At 36.0% G+C, this 19583-nt stretch overlaps 2 protein-coding genes across 20 annotated transcripts in view; one reads left to right on the top strand and one right to left on the bottom strand.

Moving 5' to 3' along the window:
- PUS10 (pseudouridine synthase 10) overlaps positions 1–3191 on the top strand; it is a 70834-nt gene extending 67643 nt beyond the window's left edge. For 12 of the 13 annotated variants that reach the window (XR_003144655.3, XM_025468519.3, XM_025468494.3 and 9 more), the window contains one exon: positions 1679–3191. Coding sequence is in view for 12 of the 13 variants with exons in the window: in XM_025468519.3 (XP_025324304.1) it covers positions 1679–1717 (39 nt within the window). In the remaining variant the exon portion in view is untranslated. Of the gene's footprint in view, positions 1–522; positions 645–1678 lie in introns of those variants that run through there. The other variant, XM_049115903.1, reaches the window with a different exon arrangement.
- A 1096-nt stretch (positions 3192–4287) lies between these two features.
- Positions 4288–19583, bottom strand: part of REL (REL proto-oncogene, NF-kB subunit) — a 42672-nt gene continuing 27376 nt past the window's right edge. For 5 of the 7 annotated variants that reach the window (XM_025468415.3, XM_025468440.3, XM_049115897.1 and 2 more), the window contains 6 exons: positions 18882–19022; positions 17471–17575; positions 16689–16901; positions 16060–16128; positions 15871–15942; positions 6106–14513 (listed from right to left, as the gene is read on the bottom strand). In XM_025468415.3, coding sequence (XP_025324200.1) covers positions 13723–14513; positions 15871–15942; positions 16060–16128; positions 16689–16901; positions 17471–17575; positions 18882–19022 — 1391 coding nt within the window. In that variant the 3' untranslated portion in view covers positions 6106–13722. Of the gene's footprint in view, positions 4432–5784; positions 5821–6105; positions 14514–15870; positions 15943–16059; positions 16129–16688; positions 16902–17470; positions 17576–18881; positions 19023–19583 lie in introns of those variants that run through there. The other 2 variants (XM_049115899.1, XM_049115898.1) reach the window with 2 other exon arrangements.

Below are 19583 nucleotides of genomic sequence, written 5' to 3'. Positions count from 1 at the left end.
GACCCCTATGATGTGGTACAAATTCTCTGCTCTTACAGTCTGAATTGAAACAAGGTTAAATTCTTAAGTATTTAGAAGAGTGGATTGAATAGGTCCTTCAGGCAATTCTCCATAAATATTTTTTTTCCCATTCGAGCATCGATAGGTATTGAGTCACAAGTTGTGTGTGCTCCCTGATGAATACCTGAGGAGGAATGGGGCTCCTCTCCCATGCCTCCCCACCAAGAAAAAAAAAATTAGGAGACTAGCATTTTGCACTTCAGGTTAGTATCAATTATAAAAAGAATTAGGTATAGTTGCCTCATACGAAAACAGCTACGGTAATCACATGATCACTGGAGCATTATCAGCAATTCTCTTGAGTGTTTTCAGATTAGATTTTACACAGCCCCTGCAGTACAGCCATTGCTAGCACCTTCAAGGTTGCAAGGAGCCTTGCAGAGAGACTGTTATTTTGAGAAAGAATACCTAGTGTTAAAGAAAATCTCAACTGCATTCAACTTCCTTGACCTTAATTCTTAGCACAACTTGGGAATGTCAGTCACAGGCCAATGTTCCTTATTCCTGCTTGTCCATTGGAATCACCTGTAGAATGTTTTAAACTTCCCCTGCTCTCCGAAAAAATAAAAAAATAAAAAAATAAACTTCCCCTGCTCTCAACACATACAAGACTGTGATCTGAAATATTTAGATTTTAGGCATGAGAAGCAACCCGTTAGCTTATATATAGGTGTTCAGTATGTGGCTATGTTCTGAAACAGAACCAAAATATCTTCTTGGGTTTCTAAACGATACACACACACACACACACACACACACACAAAATAGTTATTTGGGCTTTCCTAATAAAACTTTCCTGATTCTGGTAGTGACTCATAGATTAATTTTAAAAATCACTTTTGGTAAATCATTTTGGGTTTTAAAATTTAAGTCTCAAAAAAACCCAGAACAAGACATGGGTGCAGTGGACTTTTTGGAACTTCTCAAATTAGGCATTCTAGGGTAAACTACTTCTAAAGCCTAGGACGTGATTGTTTATGTGGAGAAAAAAAGGTAGCCTACTACTGTAATCTCATTATGACTTAAATCAAGGTTTTTCTCTAGAAGAGCCAAACCAGATGAGTAGAGATAGATAAACTTGATTTTAAAAGAAACAAAAATTCTGAAATGATACACAATGGTCATTTATCCTTTTCTAGTTCCAGGTGATCTTTCATACTCATTTACTTTTCATTTGGTTGCTAAGTTACAAATAACACCATACATAAGTGTATAGACTACTTGAGTGTTAGTTCAATGTAAGATGGGAAAATGAAAATGAATGAAAGTTGCTAAGAGTTGAGGGAAAGTTGGTGTTGCTTCCCAAATTTGCTTGTTACTTTACTCATAAGTAATATTTACAAAATTTAGATGCACTCTAGTCTCTCTTATTGGTCAAAAGGTACAATTGATAACCAGCTGAGTGACCAAATACTCCGTGAATTCAGAAACAAACCTTGGGCTCAAGAATCTCAAGGCCTAGTATGTATTTTAGAGTGTTGAATTGTGGTATTCGATGACTTTTTTTCAAATGCACTTTCTTCTGTTGCCTTATATTAAAACTATTAAGTGTATGCAGTATTACAGCAAATGCTTACTAGAACAGTAATGTTTTCATATCTTGTTTTCTTCCTTTTAGTCTGTAGATGTTGACTGGCCCCCTGCTCTGGATGACTAGCATTCAAAATTGGAAACACAGAGTAGGGTTTTCGTGGCATGATGTGGACCTCCATTCAGCATACACTGTATAATGGCTCTTTACTCAGCATTACAGTGTCTTGGAAACCATTTGGATCATGTTGATCTACGTATTTTAAAATTTGTTGTAACATCTCAGGATCTATGTATGTGTATATTTTGTGTTAAATGTTCTAAGGATGTCTTATGATTTTTCTTGTTCCCTCTCCTCCACATGCCAAACTATGAATAATGAAAACATTCTCTTAATTCTTTCATCTAGAGAAGTACACAAACAGGATACATTCTCTAATAATCTGAGAAGCTATAATTTCTTTTGGCAGAATTTGCCTCCATAAGACATACCACCTTCAAAATCATGTTCTAAATTTTTAAAATGATCTTGATAGAAGTTCTATCTAGATTTATACAGCACAGTATCCTATAATATTCTAAGGTACCAATGCAAATCTAACATCATTAATGTTTTTCCCAGTAAGCTTTAAGCAAGCTATTACCAACAGAAGTACTTTTTGATATAATCTGTTACAAATCTTAATGACTTCAAGTTACTGTTTTGACAACTTAAAGATATCAATACGTTTCCTGGGGAGGGAAAGTGAAACCGTAGGAATTGAGGCATACATCTTTTAAATAAGGAGACACAAGTGCCTTCAGTAACTTCAAACCCAGGGATAAGATTTTGAAAAATTAAGATTGCTAAACAATCTGCTGTTATTCGAGTGCTTCAATATATTATCCAATTTCAAACATCTTCATCAAGTGGATAGGATATTATCATTTCCATTTTATAAATATGAAAACCAAAGAATGAAAGTTAAATGATTTATCTAAAATTGTTAGTTACTTCCATATCAGGGGTTAAAACTGAAGTTTCCTGGTCTCTAGGGTCCTTTCTTAATAAACTTTGTGAATGAGCACCCACTGTGTGAAGGAGGCACCAGAGAATGTCACTTAAATGCACTAACCATGAGAAATGACTTTTGGAATTTATATACCAAATCAAGGAGCTTGCCAAAATATAGCCCAAGTATACTTCATATGACCTTATATAATTACCATTTGTTAATAAGTTCATCATCAGTTGGTACTATGAAGAGGAAAAACATGAAATAAGCCAAACCTAAAGAAAATGGATGGGTCATTAAAAGAAACGTTTCAACAATTTAAAATTTCAGATTTAAGTGTAATTTCTATCACCCTGATTCAACTATCTGAGCTTATTTTAGAACACATGTGACTTGAACAGTATTGGATGATTGTTGTCCCATCTCTTCATTAAACATGCTTCATAGATACCAAGATGTATTATTCATTTTAGAAATCAGTAAAATTATTTAATTGACATGAAGAAGTTTCATATATGAATACTAGCAAATAATAGTTTCACTATTTTCAATGCCAGAAAATGAGAAAGGGATAATAGAAATAAACTTCTGATAAAAAGGTAAGAACTTCTGTGTGAAGATTTCTTTATTTCTGGGGAAGTTTTGCTACAAAAAGGATTTAAATAATTTGGGAGATAGTCTTTTGCATGTTTGTTTTTGGCTCAGCTTTGAATTTAGTGGAATCTGCAAAATGGAAAAATTAAGAACTTCCTTAACAGAAGATTTCTATTTCTTAAATTTCTATTCCTGACATTATACAAAATTTCAAGCAAACAGTAAACATTAGCTGTATATACTTTACTTATTCCATATGTTCATATATTATGAGACACAGGTTGTTAAAAATCAATGTAGGTCTTTGTTTTACGCAGAACTGGGAACATTAATAAAAGTACTATAGTTTCACTTTTGCCTATATAAAATTATATATATATATATAAATTATTTTAAAATTAGTTTTGTGATCTCATGGCTTTATTTTTAAATTTTTCTTTTCAAATTTTTATTTAAATTCTAGTTAGTTAACATAGAGTGTAACAGTGGTTGCAGGACTAGAATTTAGTGATTCGTCACTTACATATAGAACACGCAGTGCTCATCATAACAAGTGCCCCATTCATAGCTTTATTTTTTTTTTATCAAAATTCTTATTTAGTCGTCAATAGCACTTGGAGAAAAGGACCCTTTTTAACTTCTTAGTATTTCTTTGTCCCAAATATATTCTGTGATTTAGCTTAGGAAAAACATCAACTCAACTCTGAATACCTGGAAAAGTAAAAAACAAAAACAAACCAAAAAAAGCTGGGGGGGGGGGGGGGTGGAGAATTTCCTAAGTAAGATAACTGGTTATATTAAGAAGTTATATGAAATAAACTCAGAAGTTAAATTTCCATTTCCAAAGAGAGAAATATCTTACTTAGGCTGATCTCTTTTTTTGAAGCTTTATTCTTGATTTTTAAGCCCAAATAAATGTGAATTTTGATGCAAGCTTTTTTGATTTTTAAAAATGGTAGTACCCTTTTGGTGCCTGAGCGGCTCAGTCAGTTCACTGTCTGACTTTGATTTCAGCTAAGGTCTTGACCTCAGGGTAGTGAGTCTTTAAAAAAAAACAACTCACTTTTTTCTTAAAAAAAAGGTACTTTATTATGGAAAAAATACTGCTTTTATGCTATTCATTTAACTTTTTTCATTTTGAAATAATTTTCAACTTACAGGAAAGTTACAAGAAAAGTACAAAGAACCTTTTCTCCTCCGAACCACTGAGCCAGTGATGCTCCATTACCTCGAACACTTGAGTGCATAATTTCTACAAAGAAGAATACTCTTCTAACTTGTCACAATAGAACTATCCACCCAGGAAGTTAACACAGATCTTACAACTGTGTATCCAGACCCCACTCAAGTCTCACCAGTTGTCTTAACAGTGACTTTCATAGGCAAGGGATCACAATTAGCACATAACCGTTACGTCTCTTTAGTCTCCATCAATCTCAAAGTTTGTCTTTCCTTGACTTTGAGTACTTTAACATTTTTGAAGATTTCAGGTCAGTTATTTTGTAGATCGCTCTTCAGTTTGGGTTTGCCTGATGTTTCCTTATTATTAGGTTCAGGTTGTACCTTTCTAGCACGAGGATACCACATAAGAGGTATAGGTATTACCTTTTTTGCATCTTATCAGGTGCCATACAATTTTGATTTGCACAGTTTCTGATGACTGGATTTTAATTGAAATTCAATTAGCCAATATATAATACGTCATTTGTCTCAGATGTAGTGTTCAGTAATTCGTCAATTGCATATAACACCCAGTGCTCATCACATCATGTGCCCTTCTTAATGCCCATCACTCAATTACCCCACCTCCCCACCTTCCCCTCCAAGAATTCTCAGTTTGTTTGCTAGTGTTAAGAGTCTCTCATGGTTTCTCTCCCTCTCTGATGCCTTCCCATTCAGCTTTCCCTCCCTGCCCCCCTATGATCCTCTGCAATGTTTCTTATATTCTGGACTTTTTTTTTTTTTTTAATGATTACTAGATTTTATCAATTAATGAAGGCAGTGTCTGCCAAGCTCCTCTATATTTATAGTTACTCTTTTTCCCCTTGAGAAGTATCTTATAAGGAGATCATCAGCCTTTCATCCAGTGGTTTTAGCATTTACTGAAGACTTGTCAAAAACTGATTTTCCAATTCCACCATTCCTTTTACATGCATTGGTTAGCATTCCACTGAAAGGTAGAACTTGCCCTTTTTGTGGATTCCTGGCTTCCTATTTTATTCAATAGGTTATAATTTGTTACTAACAAATGCAAATGCATACATGCAGGCGCACACACACACACACACAATATGTTTCTTATTCTACAATTCTACATATATTGAAGATTGGGAGTTGTATACCAGTACTTCCAATCCCAAACTTATTCTAGTCTTCTCCCTTTTCTTACTTGTAATACTCTTCTCTGACAGATGTCTGGCTCCCATTAGCCTTAATATATTTACTTGATCGATCAGTCCCCCTCATAAATAACCCGTCTCCTACTGCTGCATCCTTAGTTCAGATCCTGAGAGTCCCCTCCCTACTACCCTCAAATGTCCTCCTCAGGCTTCACCCTGTAGTCCCACCCTGGGCCACCCCCTTATGCCCCTGTGGCAGTACCTACCTGTACCTTGCTCAGAATAAGTGAATGACTTTTGTCCTGAATTATACAGGAAGGGAAAGAGAGGCAGGAAATAAGTCAGGAAGGCAGGAAATGAAAATCTTTTAAAAATGCATTTTAGTACTCTACAAAAGTTATCACTTCAAAAGACAGTTACATATGCAGGTATATTCATTCAGCTATAGCTTTCCATAAAAATACCTAATGTTTCTAAGAAACCAAACTGTCTTTCCAAAGGAGGATGCTATAAATAACAAAATCTCACTGATACTTTAAAAGTCAAAAAAATAAAAAATAAAAAATAAAAGTCAAATCACAACAAAATTTTAAGAATTTTAGAGGTTTTTTCCATTTATTATATTATCACAAAAAAAATCACTGTATACAAAGATATTACAAAGGTAATAAAATATTATGTACAACAAACAGGATTTTAACACTTTACAAATGATTGCATCTTTTAAACTCATTTGGCATTAAATAACTGAGAACTTTAAAAAAAACTTTTTTCAATGCCTCTAAATTTATTATAGTCACTAAGAAGCATATAAAAATACACAGCACAGTAAAAAATAGGATAGTGCCATTCTGTAAGGTTCTGAATTCAGGTAACAGTCATTTTTCAGTACATTCTTTAAGAACATAAGTCATCTCTAAAGAGTTCATCTGGTCTGAACCATGACCCCAGTGAAATCTCTTGAGAGACTTTCATACATAGAGCCACAAAATCTCCATCTTACCTATTTCTTACTATATTTTAGACAAAGCTATACTGTTTTGATTAGATAACAAAGAAGAAAAATAGGCAAGATGTTTACTTTTATCAAAAACTTATATTTACTAGGCTGATATCACTGAAAACTCAATTTATTGAAGCACCAACATTATTTACTAATTATTGTGTATTACTATTCACACATAGGTGTTTAATTAAAATTTTAAAATTATTTAAATTTTTGAAAGTCCAATAGTAAACTGAAGTTGTGGGAACAAGTGATAGGTGACAAATGATAAATTTTACCCTCTTTAAATAGATAATTATTAGCAGGTGGTATTTTTTCCTAAAGCCATAGACATTTGGAAAATAGAAGAAATAATTGTTTAAAAGTTTTATCTGTATTTTGTTTAATAGTGATGGTAGTAGGGACATGATGAGGATTTTCTGATCTATACTTTTGTATGCATGGAAAAAATGACAATTATTTTTGAGATTCAGTCTTACCTATCAATTTTAAGTTTGTGCTTTAAACTCTAAGATATATTGGTTAAAATATTAATTTGAGTCTTAGCCAAAGGCATAAAATTGGATATAAACAAACCATACATATATCTCTGATTAGTTGCCCAATCCTGGGCTTATAATGTTAAATAGCATGATGTTTTTTTATTTTATGTGATACAAAAAGCATCCTAATTTTGCCCCTTTCATAGTCAATCCCTGAAAACAAAACAGATCAGAAATCTTTCAGTGGCAACTTCATTAGCTATGATGAGGTTCCCTTTTAGGAAGACAGTCCTATAACTCCCAATTCATAATCAACTTTGGCAAAGAAATTAAGGGGCCTAGGAACTTCAGAGCTAGAAGTCATTAAATGACCTTATTTTTGCTATATAATGGAAACTGGTTCTGAAAGGAGTAAAGGCCAAAAGATAGGCCTCCAGATCTGGGCAAAACAGATAGCTACTCTGAAGAGAAACCTATCCCAGAGTTCTTACTAAAGAATCTAATCCACAGTGATTTCTCTCTGCCATGTATTAGGAGTGTTTGGTTTAAGAGATTAATCAGGGCCACAGAATACACATAGATGTTTATTAATATTTGACTAGCACTATACTATTTACAGTTTCTTATGCCTTATTTAATACAACATATCTTGTGAGGTAGGTAAGCAGGGTATTATCTGCATTATGTATCAGAAGAGAGGCCCACAGAAGGCACGATTTATTAGACACTATGTAATGAGTATGTGGCCGAGCAAACCCAGATGTTTTGACAAAAAAAAAAAAAAACTTCTTTCCATTTCTCCATGCTATTTAACATCACATGACAATTTCTTTAATCCTCCTACATATTAATGTATGATATAACAAATTATTTGGTGCTACTGGGCAGCCGGGATCACAATTCCAAGTCTCTCTTAACATGGACAGTCTAACTTTTTTTCCTGAAACATTAGGTTAAAAACTGACAATCTAGCTATTAGAGAAATCCAGTTACCTATTTAAAAGATCATTATGATAGTAGGTTCTAATGACAGAAATCAGAATAGTGGTTTTTGACGTGTAGGTAGATTGGTAAGGGCATGAAGGAAACTTCTGGGGTACTGGAAATGACTGTTTGCATTTGTAAAAATTCATCAAGCTGTACACTTAAAACTGGTTCACTTTCTGTACTTTACTGTATATATTATCCCTTAAAAGAAAAAGACCAACATCAGTGAGAGCAAGGGTTTTGTTTCATTCACCTCTGTCATTCTCAGTGCCTAATATGGTCCTTTGCACACCGGACATTCAAAAAATGTGCTGTGTGACTGATTACATTAATACGGGAGTGTCTGTGCAAGGATCAGGTGATGAGGAAATGCACACAGGGAGAAGATTAAACCTGCCACATACAGCAGAGAAAAAGGAGCAAGGTCAGAGATGTGAAACAATCCTAATAACTGTAAAATTTCTACCTAATACAGTTAATATTACAGGAGGCAGCTAAATGTTCACATTTAGCTACTTACAACTATGTGGCTTGAAATGATAGAAGAGTCAAGACTGGTTTGAAAACGGAGGAAAATTTAGTAGAACTCTCCTTTAAAGGAACATTCCAGAATGCAGGAAATGCTCTAAATACAGAGATGTTCACGAAAGCAGCATTTTAACAGTGTAACAACTGGGAGCAACTTGAACACCCAACAAAAAAGTAAAATGCACACTGATGTATTTCATGCAATATGAATGGATTAAAACACTTCAGAGCAAAGGCCAAAGGGGATGTGAAGCAGAAGAGAGGGCAGGACAGCACAGTCACTACGAGTAGGGGCTCCAGGATGCTGACTGAGGTTACACTGGACTCTTGCATGGCTGGAGGACCTCAGCGAGTTCCTCTGTTTGCCTTTGGTTCCTCATCCATGAGGAGAGGATAAACTGTACCTATTCCAAAGGGCTGTGTGAGGTTTAGAAGAAACGATGCTTTTATAAAGCCTTGACCTGCTATGGGCCTTGAGCCTGGCACATGCTATGGGCCTGACAGATGTTCACCGCTATTAAATATATGGTCTCAACTGAAAAAAAAAAACAAACACATTACATAGTTGGCATTCTTTGAAAAATCTCTCAGGTTACCAGGCATCCATGACTTCACCATGGTATCTACTCTGCCTCTGTTCCTCCGCGACTATAACACGTCTTCTTTAAGACTGGGCTTCTCCTCTGTGAAGTGCAGTTCTGCTTCCCTAGCTGAGGTACACTTTGAATGCGTCCTCAATGCAGAACTCCTCTTACTGAATTATAGTCATTTAAGGTTTGTCTTATTCATCTTTTGGACTTCATCACTTAGCACAGTCCATGGCATCATGGTGCTAAATGGTAGCTATTGGTAGCTAAATGGTAGCTATTCACGGACATAGGAGTGATTATAAAAATGTGGACAAAGATATGATTTTTTAAAGGGAAAGGTACTTAAACTGGCAGGAAAAGCAGCGATGCCAAGATTACCAAGCTTGTTAAATATATAATGTGGTTCAAGGAGAATGTGGTATTTTTAACCAGAAGAGAAGATTCTGTTTGAGAAAAGGAATGAAGGCCTATAGTAAGGAAGCATTAGGAATAAAGGAGGGACAAATGCAAGACATTTTTATGAGGCAGAATTTATTTTTATTTTTTTTTTTTATTTTATTTTATTTATGATAGTCACAGAGAGAGAGAGAGAGGCAGAGACACAGGCAGAGGGAGAAGCAGGCTCCATGCACTGGGAGCCCGATGTGGGATTCGATCCCGGGTCTCCGGGATCGCGCCCTGGGCCAAAGGCAGGCGCCAAACCGCTGCGCCACCCAGGGATTCCATGAGGCAGAATTTAAAAGACTTATAACTAAGTATGACTATGAGGGAGAAAAGGAATAAAACAGGATTTTGAGGTTCCTATTAAATATCTTGGGTGGCAGGGTAAATGGTAATGCCATTACTGAAAGTAGAAAATGCAAAAGGGGTGGGCGAGGCAGTTTATAAAGGCATTTGGGTAGCGTGAGAGAAAGCTGAAACTGTGGGCACTGATGAGGTCACCCAGGGGAAAAATAGCACCAAATGAGGGCTGAGGTTGAGATTCTGGAAAAAAGTCAACCTCAGAGAGGAATCTTACCTACCACAGAAACCTCGGAGGAGTATCCAAGAAGGGAGTAGCCAATAGGAAAGAAGGTTATGGATGGGTCACGCAGAATGAGGACTGATAAAAGGACACCAGATTTGACAAGGAGAGCGTCTCTGGTCATTTTTCCCAGAATATCATAAGAAAGCAGTACGAGGGCGTGCCTGGGTGGCTCCGTCAGTTAACTGTCTGTTGACTCTTGATTTTGGCTCAGGTCATTATTTTGGATTCGTGAGATGAACCCTGGGTTGGGCTCTGCGCTGGGCATGCAGCCTGCTTAACATTCTCTCCCCCCTCTCTGCCCTTCCCCTCCTGAGTACACGCATGCTCGCTCTCTCACTCTCAAAAAAAAGAAAGAAAAAAGAAAAAAAACAGTAGGAGGTGAAAGATTAATAAGCCAAAGAATGACTGGGACCTGAGGAAATCGAAGCTGAAAGCATTTCCCAAGTCTAGATGTGAAGGAAGGTGGACGAAGGTAGTAGTTAAGATTTTTGTTTCCTTTAAGGCTAGAGAAGATATTTACCACAGTTATACAAAGAAAACCACCACTAAATAGTGATGTGAAGATACAAAAACAAGACGGAAAGAACAGGGTCCAGGATGCAAGTAGAGTTTAGAAAGGCAGAGGGCACTTTTTCCTTGGAAACTAAGTATGAAAACATAAATACACTTAGAGATAGAAGAGAAACAGATTGCCAGGTTATTTTTATATTATAAAATAAATTCTATGATCAGTAAATAGCACCTGAAAAAAAGAAAAATCCATTGGAAATACTCTCAACACAGATGTAGTAGTACCTTCACTCAGCTTACAAGGGGGGGGGGGGCGTTGCACAAATCTATAACCTTGCAAGACAAGTGTTTAATAGTCTGTGTTAAGCTGGTCAGTGATAATGAATACAAAACTATAGAATTCTGTATTTTTTAAAAAAGCTCACTACCTATCAACTGCTATCTGGAGCTATCCTGGGTTCATATTTTGAACAGAAAAGAAATGAGGCTTCCTAAGTTTTACTTCCTCCCTGGTAAGTTCTTCTTATGCTTATGGCTTTTAAAATTATATAGTAAAGGTTTCATTTTGAAATCATAATTTCTAAGAAATATTAATGGTACTTAGGTGTCTTTAATCTTTTTCTCCTGCTTCCTAAACTATCCTAACCCCAAGTCTTATCTTATTCTCCTTCCCATTTCCTTCCCTTCCTCCTTCATTCCACTCAGAACTTTTATTTACATGACAGTCATATAATATATCTCCCATTTTAATTGTTCCAGTAAACTTACTAGTTTGTTTGGTTGGACACTGTGTAAGTGAAATGACATGTTGTTTCTAGCTCAGAACATGCCCAACATTCATGGTACGTTCTAATTGTAAAAGAGACTAAGTCTTTAATAAGTTTGTTACTTAACATCATGACAATTCCATCACAACTAAGATTACTGCCATCATTTTGCCCCTGGGATTACTTTGCTTTCTAACAGTTTGGATTACCATTATTAACCCCTGACCTGAAGATGCATGATTCTGACATAAACCCAATGTCACGTTAAACAGAATTGTAAAAATAATGGACATCTAATAATTAAAGCTGTTCTTTCTTTTTCTTTCTTTCTTTCTTTCTTTCTTTCTTTCTTTCTTTCTTTCTTTCTCTCTCTCTCTCTCTCTCTCTCTCTTTCTCTTTCTTTCTTTCTTTCTTTCTTTCTTTCTTTCTTTCTTTCTTTCTTTCTTTCTTTCAAAAAACAAAGTTCTATTAGTAGTACTTTGAACATTCAATAAATATTTACTGAGTGCTTAATATGAGGCAGACCCCGTTCTACAAACTGGAGATTCAACAAACAAAACACAAAAACTTTTTTATCCCTGTGGAGCTTATATTACAGTATAGGGGGAAAAAAACCCAAAACAAATAAATGCTTAGTAAAAGTCAGATCCTGGTAAGTGCTATGGACCAATATATAGAAGGGGACATGGAGTGCTGTGTATAGGCTCGAGGAAGGCCTTGATCAGTAAAAGTTGAGTGAATCTGAAAGATCCTAAGAAGTGAGCTCTGCACGTATCTATCTGAGAGAAGAATAATCAAGGCAAAGAGGACAAGTACAAAGACAGTCTGAGGCATGAGCGTACTTGGTGTTTCTGAAGAGAGACTATGAGGGCAGAGTGCCTGGAGATGAATGAGGAGAAGAAAATGGTAAGAGATGAAATAGGAGGAGTAAGAGCCTGCCAATTTTCAGGATTTTGTTGAGCAGGTTAATGATACAATTTGACTTGTTTTACAAATAATCATTCTGGCTACTTTGGCGAGAAGAGACGGTAGGGCACAAGAAGTGACAGCATCTCTGGAGGCTAGAGCTTCAATCCAGGCAAGAGGTGATAGGACACTGGCTTAGAACAGGAAGTTAGCAGTAGAGGTCAAAAGAGGTGGGGAGCTTTGGATATATTTTGAAGGCATGGCCTACCAGATTTGCTGATGGATTGGATTTGGGAGAGAAAGAAAAGATCAAGGATGACTCCATGGTTTTGAACCTGAGCAACTATATAAGCATAGCACTGCTATTTACTAAGTTGGGGCAGCCTGAAGGGGAACCAAATTGGGAGGGAAGATGATGAACTCAGTTTTGGATGTGTTGAGTCAGAGCTCACTAATTAGGTTCCTAAGTAGAGATGTCAAATAAGCAATTTTGCATACATGGGTAAGCTCCAAGCCTGGAGGTCAGAGGATAGGTCTAAGGTAAGGATAAAATTTAGGAACAGAGAGCATGAAATTAGATGTGATCACAGTGAGTGAGGGAACACAAGAAAGATGAGAGGTCTAAGGAAACCTCTTCACCTTAAAGACATGGGTGTAAAGCTAAAAATCACAAGCAATTTTAAAGGTAAGGATTTAATTGGTCTGAAATGTAGAGAACTTTCCCTACCTTGAGTTGAGTGAGTTGAGCTCACTTCAACTCTCTTCTGTTCAAGTTAGATTTTTTGTTTAAAAGATTTTACTTATTTGAGAAACAGTGCACATTTGGGAGAGAGGGAGGGAGAAGCAGACTCTCTGCAGAGCAGGTAGCCCTACTTGGAACTCCATCCCAGGGTCCCAGGATCATGACCTGAGCCCAAGGCAGTCACTTAACCCACTAGGCACCCAGGCCTCAACCCGAGTTAGATTTTTAATTTTAAAGATTGTTGACTTACATGCAAATTTAAGAAACTCCAAGAAACCTCAGAAAACCCCTTAGGGGTCACCTTGGCCTATGAGTCTCAAAAATAATAAGAAAATCATTTTTCTAATGGCATAGCCATTATAGGTTTTACCTTAAATTTGCTTAAAAGCAAATATCAGTTAATTCATTTAACTAAGAATACATTAATACAATACAAAAGAAGTATAAAAAAAGTGTATTTGGAAGAACTGAGGTGTCTTGATATTCTCTTCATTCTGTACTGAGAAGATGGGGTAGGACTGTAAAGCAGAAGTCCCACCACACACAGTATCGGGTCACATGTTTCAAAAAGAAGAAACAGTAAAGTCCTTTTAAATTTCTATTTCAGTATTTTCCTTTCATGATACTTTCCAGCTTGGTCCCAAACTACCATTTAAGTTTTACAAGTTACCTTGAAAAAATTCAAATGCAAAGGAGTCGCTCAATTGCTCATTCTGCATAGTGCCAATACCAGAATACTGACTATGAACAAAACTGTGACTGTTGGGATTAGTACCGTTTGATGGTCCTGACTCATTTATCATACTGTTATCTGTACAGTTGAAATCAGATCCCTCAAATGCCTCTGGCTGAGGAACAAAAGCAGTAGTACTGGAACTGGCACCTGCTGGCATACTGGGAGAGGACATCTGATGGAGCTGTCTCAAGTCTCTTGGGTCTAACACTGAATTACATGAGGGGTTTTCGAGATTCATGCTCACAAGTCTCGGATTATCAGTCTCCCTCATGCTGTCATTACTAGGTGTTATCATAGTCATAGGGCAATTCGGCAGCATGTTACCATCAGAAATACCATATAAATCAGCTGATGACATGGACGGCGCTTCCATTCTGCCTATGTCATTCGCATTGTTATAAATACAAGCATTAGAGGCATTCAAATCACTCTCAAGAGGTATTTCCAGATATGGTGAGATACCTTGTGGATTAGAGGAGAGTGTCCCTGTTGAAAAACCACTCAATGGATTCGTATTGACTGCACGTGAGGTGGGGTGGGCCCCTGATGACCAGCTTGAAGAAGCCTGAGACACCATTGAAGGTATGGGTGAAGAATGATGTGACAGTGCATTTGACATGGACACAGACGAGGAATAGTAGGAATCTGCTTGACTTGAAATGCCTGAAGTCCTGGGCATTTCTGTCAAAACTGCACCATGAGAAAAGTTTGATTCTGTGGGGAGGAAAATGTTTTTTACAAAGTGAAACAAAAGTATAAAAAACACTATCTCTAAATTAAAATTGCATAACCACACTAAGAAAATTTTCAAGCAAACTGATGTAACATTTTAGAGAAAAATGTTAAATAGCACTAAAATTATTACATGAGTCCAAAGCTGAATTCTGTAACACTTAGTGTTTTACAAATACCTATAAAATAATTTTGGTAAGTTATTTTGAAATAGATAGCTTCATTCCAGTTAAGCATGAAAATTTAGCTTCTGAGGCCTTATAAAGGTATTTTTGGAAAGTGAAAAATAAATCAGAATTTCAGGGGTGCCTGGCTGGCTCAGTTGGTGGAGCACACAACTCTTGATCACAACGTTGTGAGTTTGAGCCCGCATTGGGCACAGAGATTACTTAAAAAAAAAAAAAAATCAGAATTTCAGTTAATGGAAATCTAAATAGCCAAAATCATTTCATATTCACTACTCTTAGGAGAAAATGGAGAGACGGAGGAAAGGTTCATTAGGGATGATTGAAAAATACACATAACTTGTTAAGATAAGCATCTGACTCTTCAGCTCAGGTCATGATCTCAGAGTTGAGATGGAGCCTAGTGTCGAGTTCTCCACTGGGCACGGAGCCTGTTTAAGAACTCTCTCTCCCTCTGCCTTTCCCTCTTTCCCTCTCCCACCTCTCTAAAAAGAAAAAAAAAAAAGATGTAATTCTAAGGTACTACAAAATTTCCAGACAGAAAAAAAATTAAGGATTCTGTATGTATAGTATAGGACTGCTATACATACTAAACCAGGAAAAAAGCACAGATTTAAGAATGTAAGGGGAAGAAAAGACTTCCAGTTAAATAACCCTGGTTCAATTATCTAAACCAGAGGTCTGCAACTTTTTTTTTCCCTGTACAGGGCCAAATATTTTATGCTCCGTGGGCCATACAGCCTCTATTGGAACTACACAATTCTGCCATTATAATGTGAAAAAAAGCAACCAGAGACAAAACATGTAATCAAATGAGCATGGTTGTTGTGTTCCAGCAAAACTTTATTTTTAAAGATGGGCGACTGGCTAGATCCAAACCATTTATTCCATGACACATGGTAATTAGGTAAAATTACCACCATATGAACAAATGTAATTTCTCAAACAATAAATCCCCAAAACATAATCATAGTTCCCAAAAGGAACTTAAGAAGCTGAGATCAATTCATTTAATATTCAAAGCACAAAAAAATTTGTGAGCCTAGAAAATAGCAAAGAAGCAGTTTTCCTTTCCTAAGAATAGAATCCAATATACTGTGCAAAGCACTGGTCTTTTGACCGTTAAGGAATACTCTCTATGGGGGATAAAATACCTTTTTTGATGAATCTTCCTTCTCCAGTTGATACTAGGGTACCAGGTCTAGGTCTTTCAGGAAAATTAACTGCTGTGATAAAGTTTTTCCATTATTAAATGCAATTTAAAAAAACATCAGCTAAAATTTGGAAAATTGAATAAAGCAAAAAACCCAAAATCTATTTAAATACAAATCAAATACTCTTACCACAATCTTGCCACAGTTTCTGGAAAAGTAGAGTTGTTTTTTGTTTCTTTGCTTTATTGCCATAAGTATCTGGTTAAAAAGAAACGAGGAAAACATGTAGATCATCATAGGTTTATGTGGCTTCTCCTTTAAAAAACAGGTGTTTTATTCCCATAAAGTGCTTTAAACAAATGTATATGCTTTGGATTTATTAAGTGTTGCAGAATGTGTCCCAAGTAGGTAGTAAAGGGTCTAATACTCATCTTGTTTTCTCATAACACCTATAAGTTAACAATGTCAACTAACGCAATAAGGGCAGGTAAGGACGAAACCAAAATGGAGACCATTCTGAATGGCAAGCTTTCCATCTATAAAAAGGGCACAATAAGGACAAAAATAGAACCTCAAATATAAAATAAATTTTGGTAAACAGTTCAGATACTCTGAAATTATTCTAGATTCCTTTCCAAAGACAGGAATACAAAGAGCATAAATATCAATAGGTTAAAAAAAAAAAATCACCGAAAAATTTTCTGGAAATAAAACGTGAACTATAAATAAACCTAACAGTATGCAAACGTATCTTACAAGAAAATGGTATTAGGAGAACTTTAAGAAATACATAAAACCTTACCACCAAGAACTCATACCTTTTTCATCTGGCAGATATCTAAAATCCATTGATTCACTAACTTCCTGGTCAGAAGGTCTCCGCAACTGCATTTTTACTGTCACTGGTTCTGTTATAGCTCTGCAATATGGTGGAGTCTTAAAAACAATGGCTACTTGACGGTGTACATCAGCTTGCGAAAATATACCTTTTGCTTCCCAATCATTCAACACGAACCGAACTTCTATGTCATCTAATGAATATAAAAGCAAAGGAACAGCAATGGAAAACAAAATCCATCTATTAATCTAAAATACAGATGGCTCCCAGCTGATGATGGTTCAACTTGACAATTTTTTGACTTTATGATGGTGTGAAAGTGATATGCAGTCAGTAGAAACCGTACTTCAGATTTTGATCTTTTCCTGGATTAGTGATAGGCAGCATGACATTCGGAAGATGCTGGGCAGTGGCAGCAAGCCACGTCAGCTACATGATCAGGACGGTAAACCACTGATATACTCACAACTGTTCTGATTTTCACTTTCAGTACAGTTTTCAATAAATTACATGAGATAGTCAATACTTTATTATAAGTAGGCTTTGTGTTAGGTCATTTTGCCCAACTATAGGCTAATGTGTTTTCTGGGCATGTTTGAGGTACACTAAGCTGAACTACGACGTTTGGTAGGTTACGTGTATTAACTGCATTTTCAATTTAAGATTATTTTCAATTTACAGTGAATTTATCATGGTATAGCCCCACTGTAAGCCAAAGAAGATCTGCATATTCTAAATTCAATGAAACAAATAAATAAATACCTTTCTGAACTTTATCACATAGTAGAAATATTTCATCACCACCTCGGACACTTCCACAGTTCTTGTTTACACGACAAATCCTTAATTCTGCAGTATTAGGAGCACCTAAATAAAAAGGATTTTTTAATGAGTTTCTGTCTTAGTAATATTTTTTATTCTTTTTTTAAAAAAAAGATTCTATTTATTTATTCATGAGACACAGAGAGAGAGAGAGAGAGGCAGAGACATAGGCAGAGGGAGGAGCAGGCTCCATGCAGGGAGCCCGATGTGGAATTTGATCCTGGGACTCCAGGATCATGCCCTTGGCCGAAGGCAGGCGCTAAACTGCTGAGCCACCCAGGGGTCCCATTTTTATTCTTTTTTGATGGTGAGAATTCTAGGGAAACAATTTATAGGACAGATAAAAGCTTTAGTGTATAAAGAAATTAAGGACATTAAGTACATTAATCATTCACACCTGTCCTTTTCCTTTCTGACGACAAGCCCACCCTGGTCTATAGCCTTGTGACTTCATTTCTCAGCAATAATAGGTCCACTAGTTAAATTTCCTTGTTCCTAAATTCTCATCCTTTCAATCCATCCATACACTGTCACCAGATTAATCTCTTAAATCATGACTATAACCCTATAACAAGGTGATTTCACGCTCCCTTTTATTAGGAATATAATTTCAGTAACTCTCCCTGGCAATTCAAAATTCTCCGTGAGAAGGATACCCTGATCTACCATTATAGGCCTATGTGCTTCTAGATGCAAAATAGGCCATCATATACCAGGAATGGATGCATATATAAGAGCAAATATGTACACGTGTGCACAAAAACTTTCAGGGCAATTTCATAATCTTTTAAAACTATAAATATCCCTATCCTTTGATCCAGGATTTGCCAACATTCATACTACTGTAAAATTATGCTAGAGACACATATGCACAAAATATGCATATACAGGATATTTACTGAAATACAATTTATTAGAGAAAAAATCAAGAAGGAAACAAACCAAATACCTTGTTTGGTTTAATAAGATGATGATACAGCCATATAAGGAAATATGCAGCTACTGAAGGGAACAAGGTACCTCAAAGGGAAAAGGCTCAAGATCCATTGCTAAGAGAAAAAATTTTTTTCCAAAGGATCTGTGATGATTTAAGTTGCTAAAAGTATATTGTATCAAGGATAGTGATAATGTGTTTTTATATATGAAGAAACTGGTGAAATATGTACCTGAGGATATAGATTATCTTTGGAGGAGGAGATCAGAGAAGATCTAGTCTTCTTGTTATTTCAGTAATGCTTGAATTGTTCTTATAATGAACAAACTTTCTCTAATTGCCAAAATACTTTAAAAAATTAAACTAAAAAACATATAAATACAATACAATACAAATACAATAAAATAAAGTACTTACGGTTGTCATAAATCGGGTTAGAGACAACAGGAGGTAGAGCCGTTGTCAAATTACCATGTTCATCAGGGAGGAAAACTTGAAAACATAATCTCACCACGTTGAGGTCGCAATCTTCAATATCCAGCAGCTGTTGTTCAGGGACTAAATAGTACATTTTTTTTTTTTTAAAGAATGTAAAATAGTCACATAGAACTAAAACCCTGCTAGGTCCTCCTCCCTGCCCAACATTTCCAATAACCCTAAGTAGCATCCAATCTGTACTAACAAAATAGAAGAGTATAAAATCGCAAGAATGCCTTTTATCAGGATCATCATGTAGTCACAGGATTCATTAAGTTATGTGCATGGTCAGGAAGTAACTATCCTAAGTCATCTGAAATTTAGAGCAGAATGCCAAAATGATATTAATAACCAACCAAATTTTTACAAAAAGGGTTGCAGGTTATACACAACAGAGAATAGGGAGAGTATAAATCTGTATGAGAATTATTATCATCCATATTTTATAGATGAGGAACTGATTTTTTTTTTAATTTTATTTATTTCACAGAAAGAGATAATACAAGCGGGGGAAGGGAGGGCAGAGAGAGAGAGGGAGAAGCCTGAGTGGAAGGCAGATGCTCAAAGCCTAAGCCCCAGCTGATAGCCAGAGGGGAACAGGGTCTGCACTTCTGCCACTATATAAAGAACTAAATTTGGCCA

The sequence above is a fragment of the Canis lupus genome, chromosome 10 (genome assembly GCF_003254725.2).
Source record: "Canis lupus dingo isolate Sandy chromosome 10, ASM325472v2, whole genome shotgun sequence".
NCBI classification, from domain to species: Eukaryota; Metazoa; Chordata; class Mammalia; order Carnivora; family Canidae; genus Canis; species Canis lupus.
Note: the sequence above shows the minus strand (reverse complement) of the source record. Positions and strands in the feature narration are given on the sequence as shown.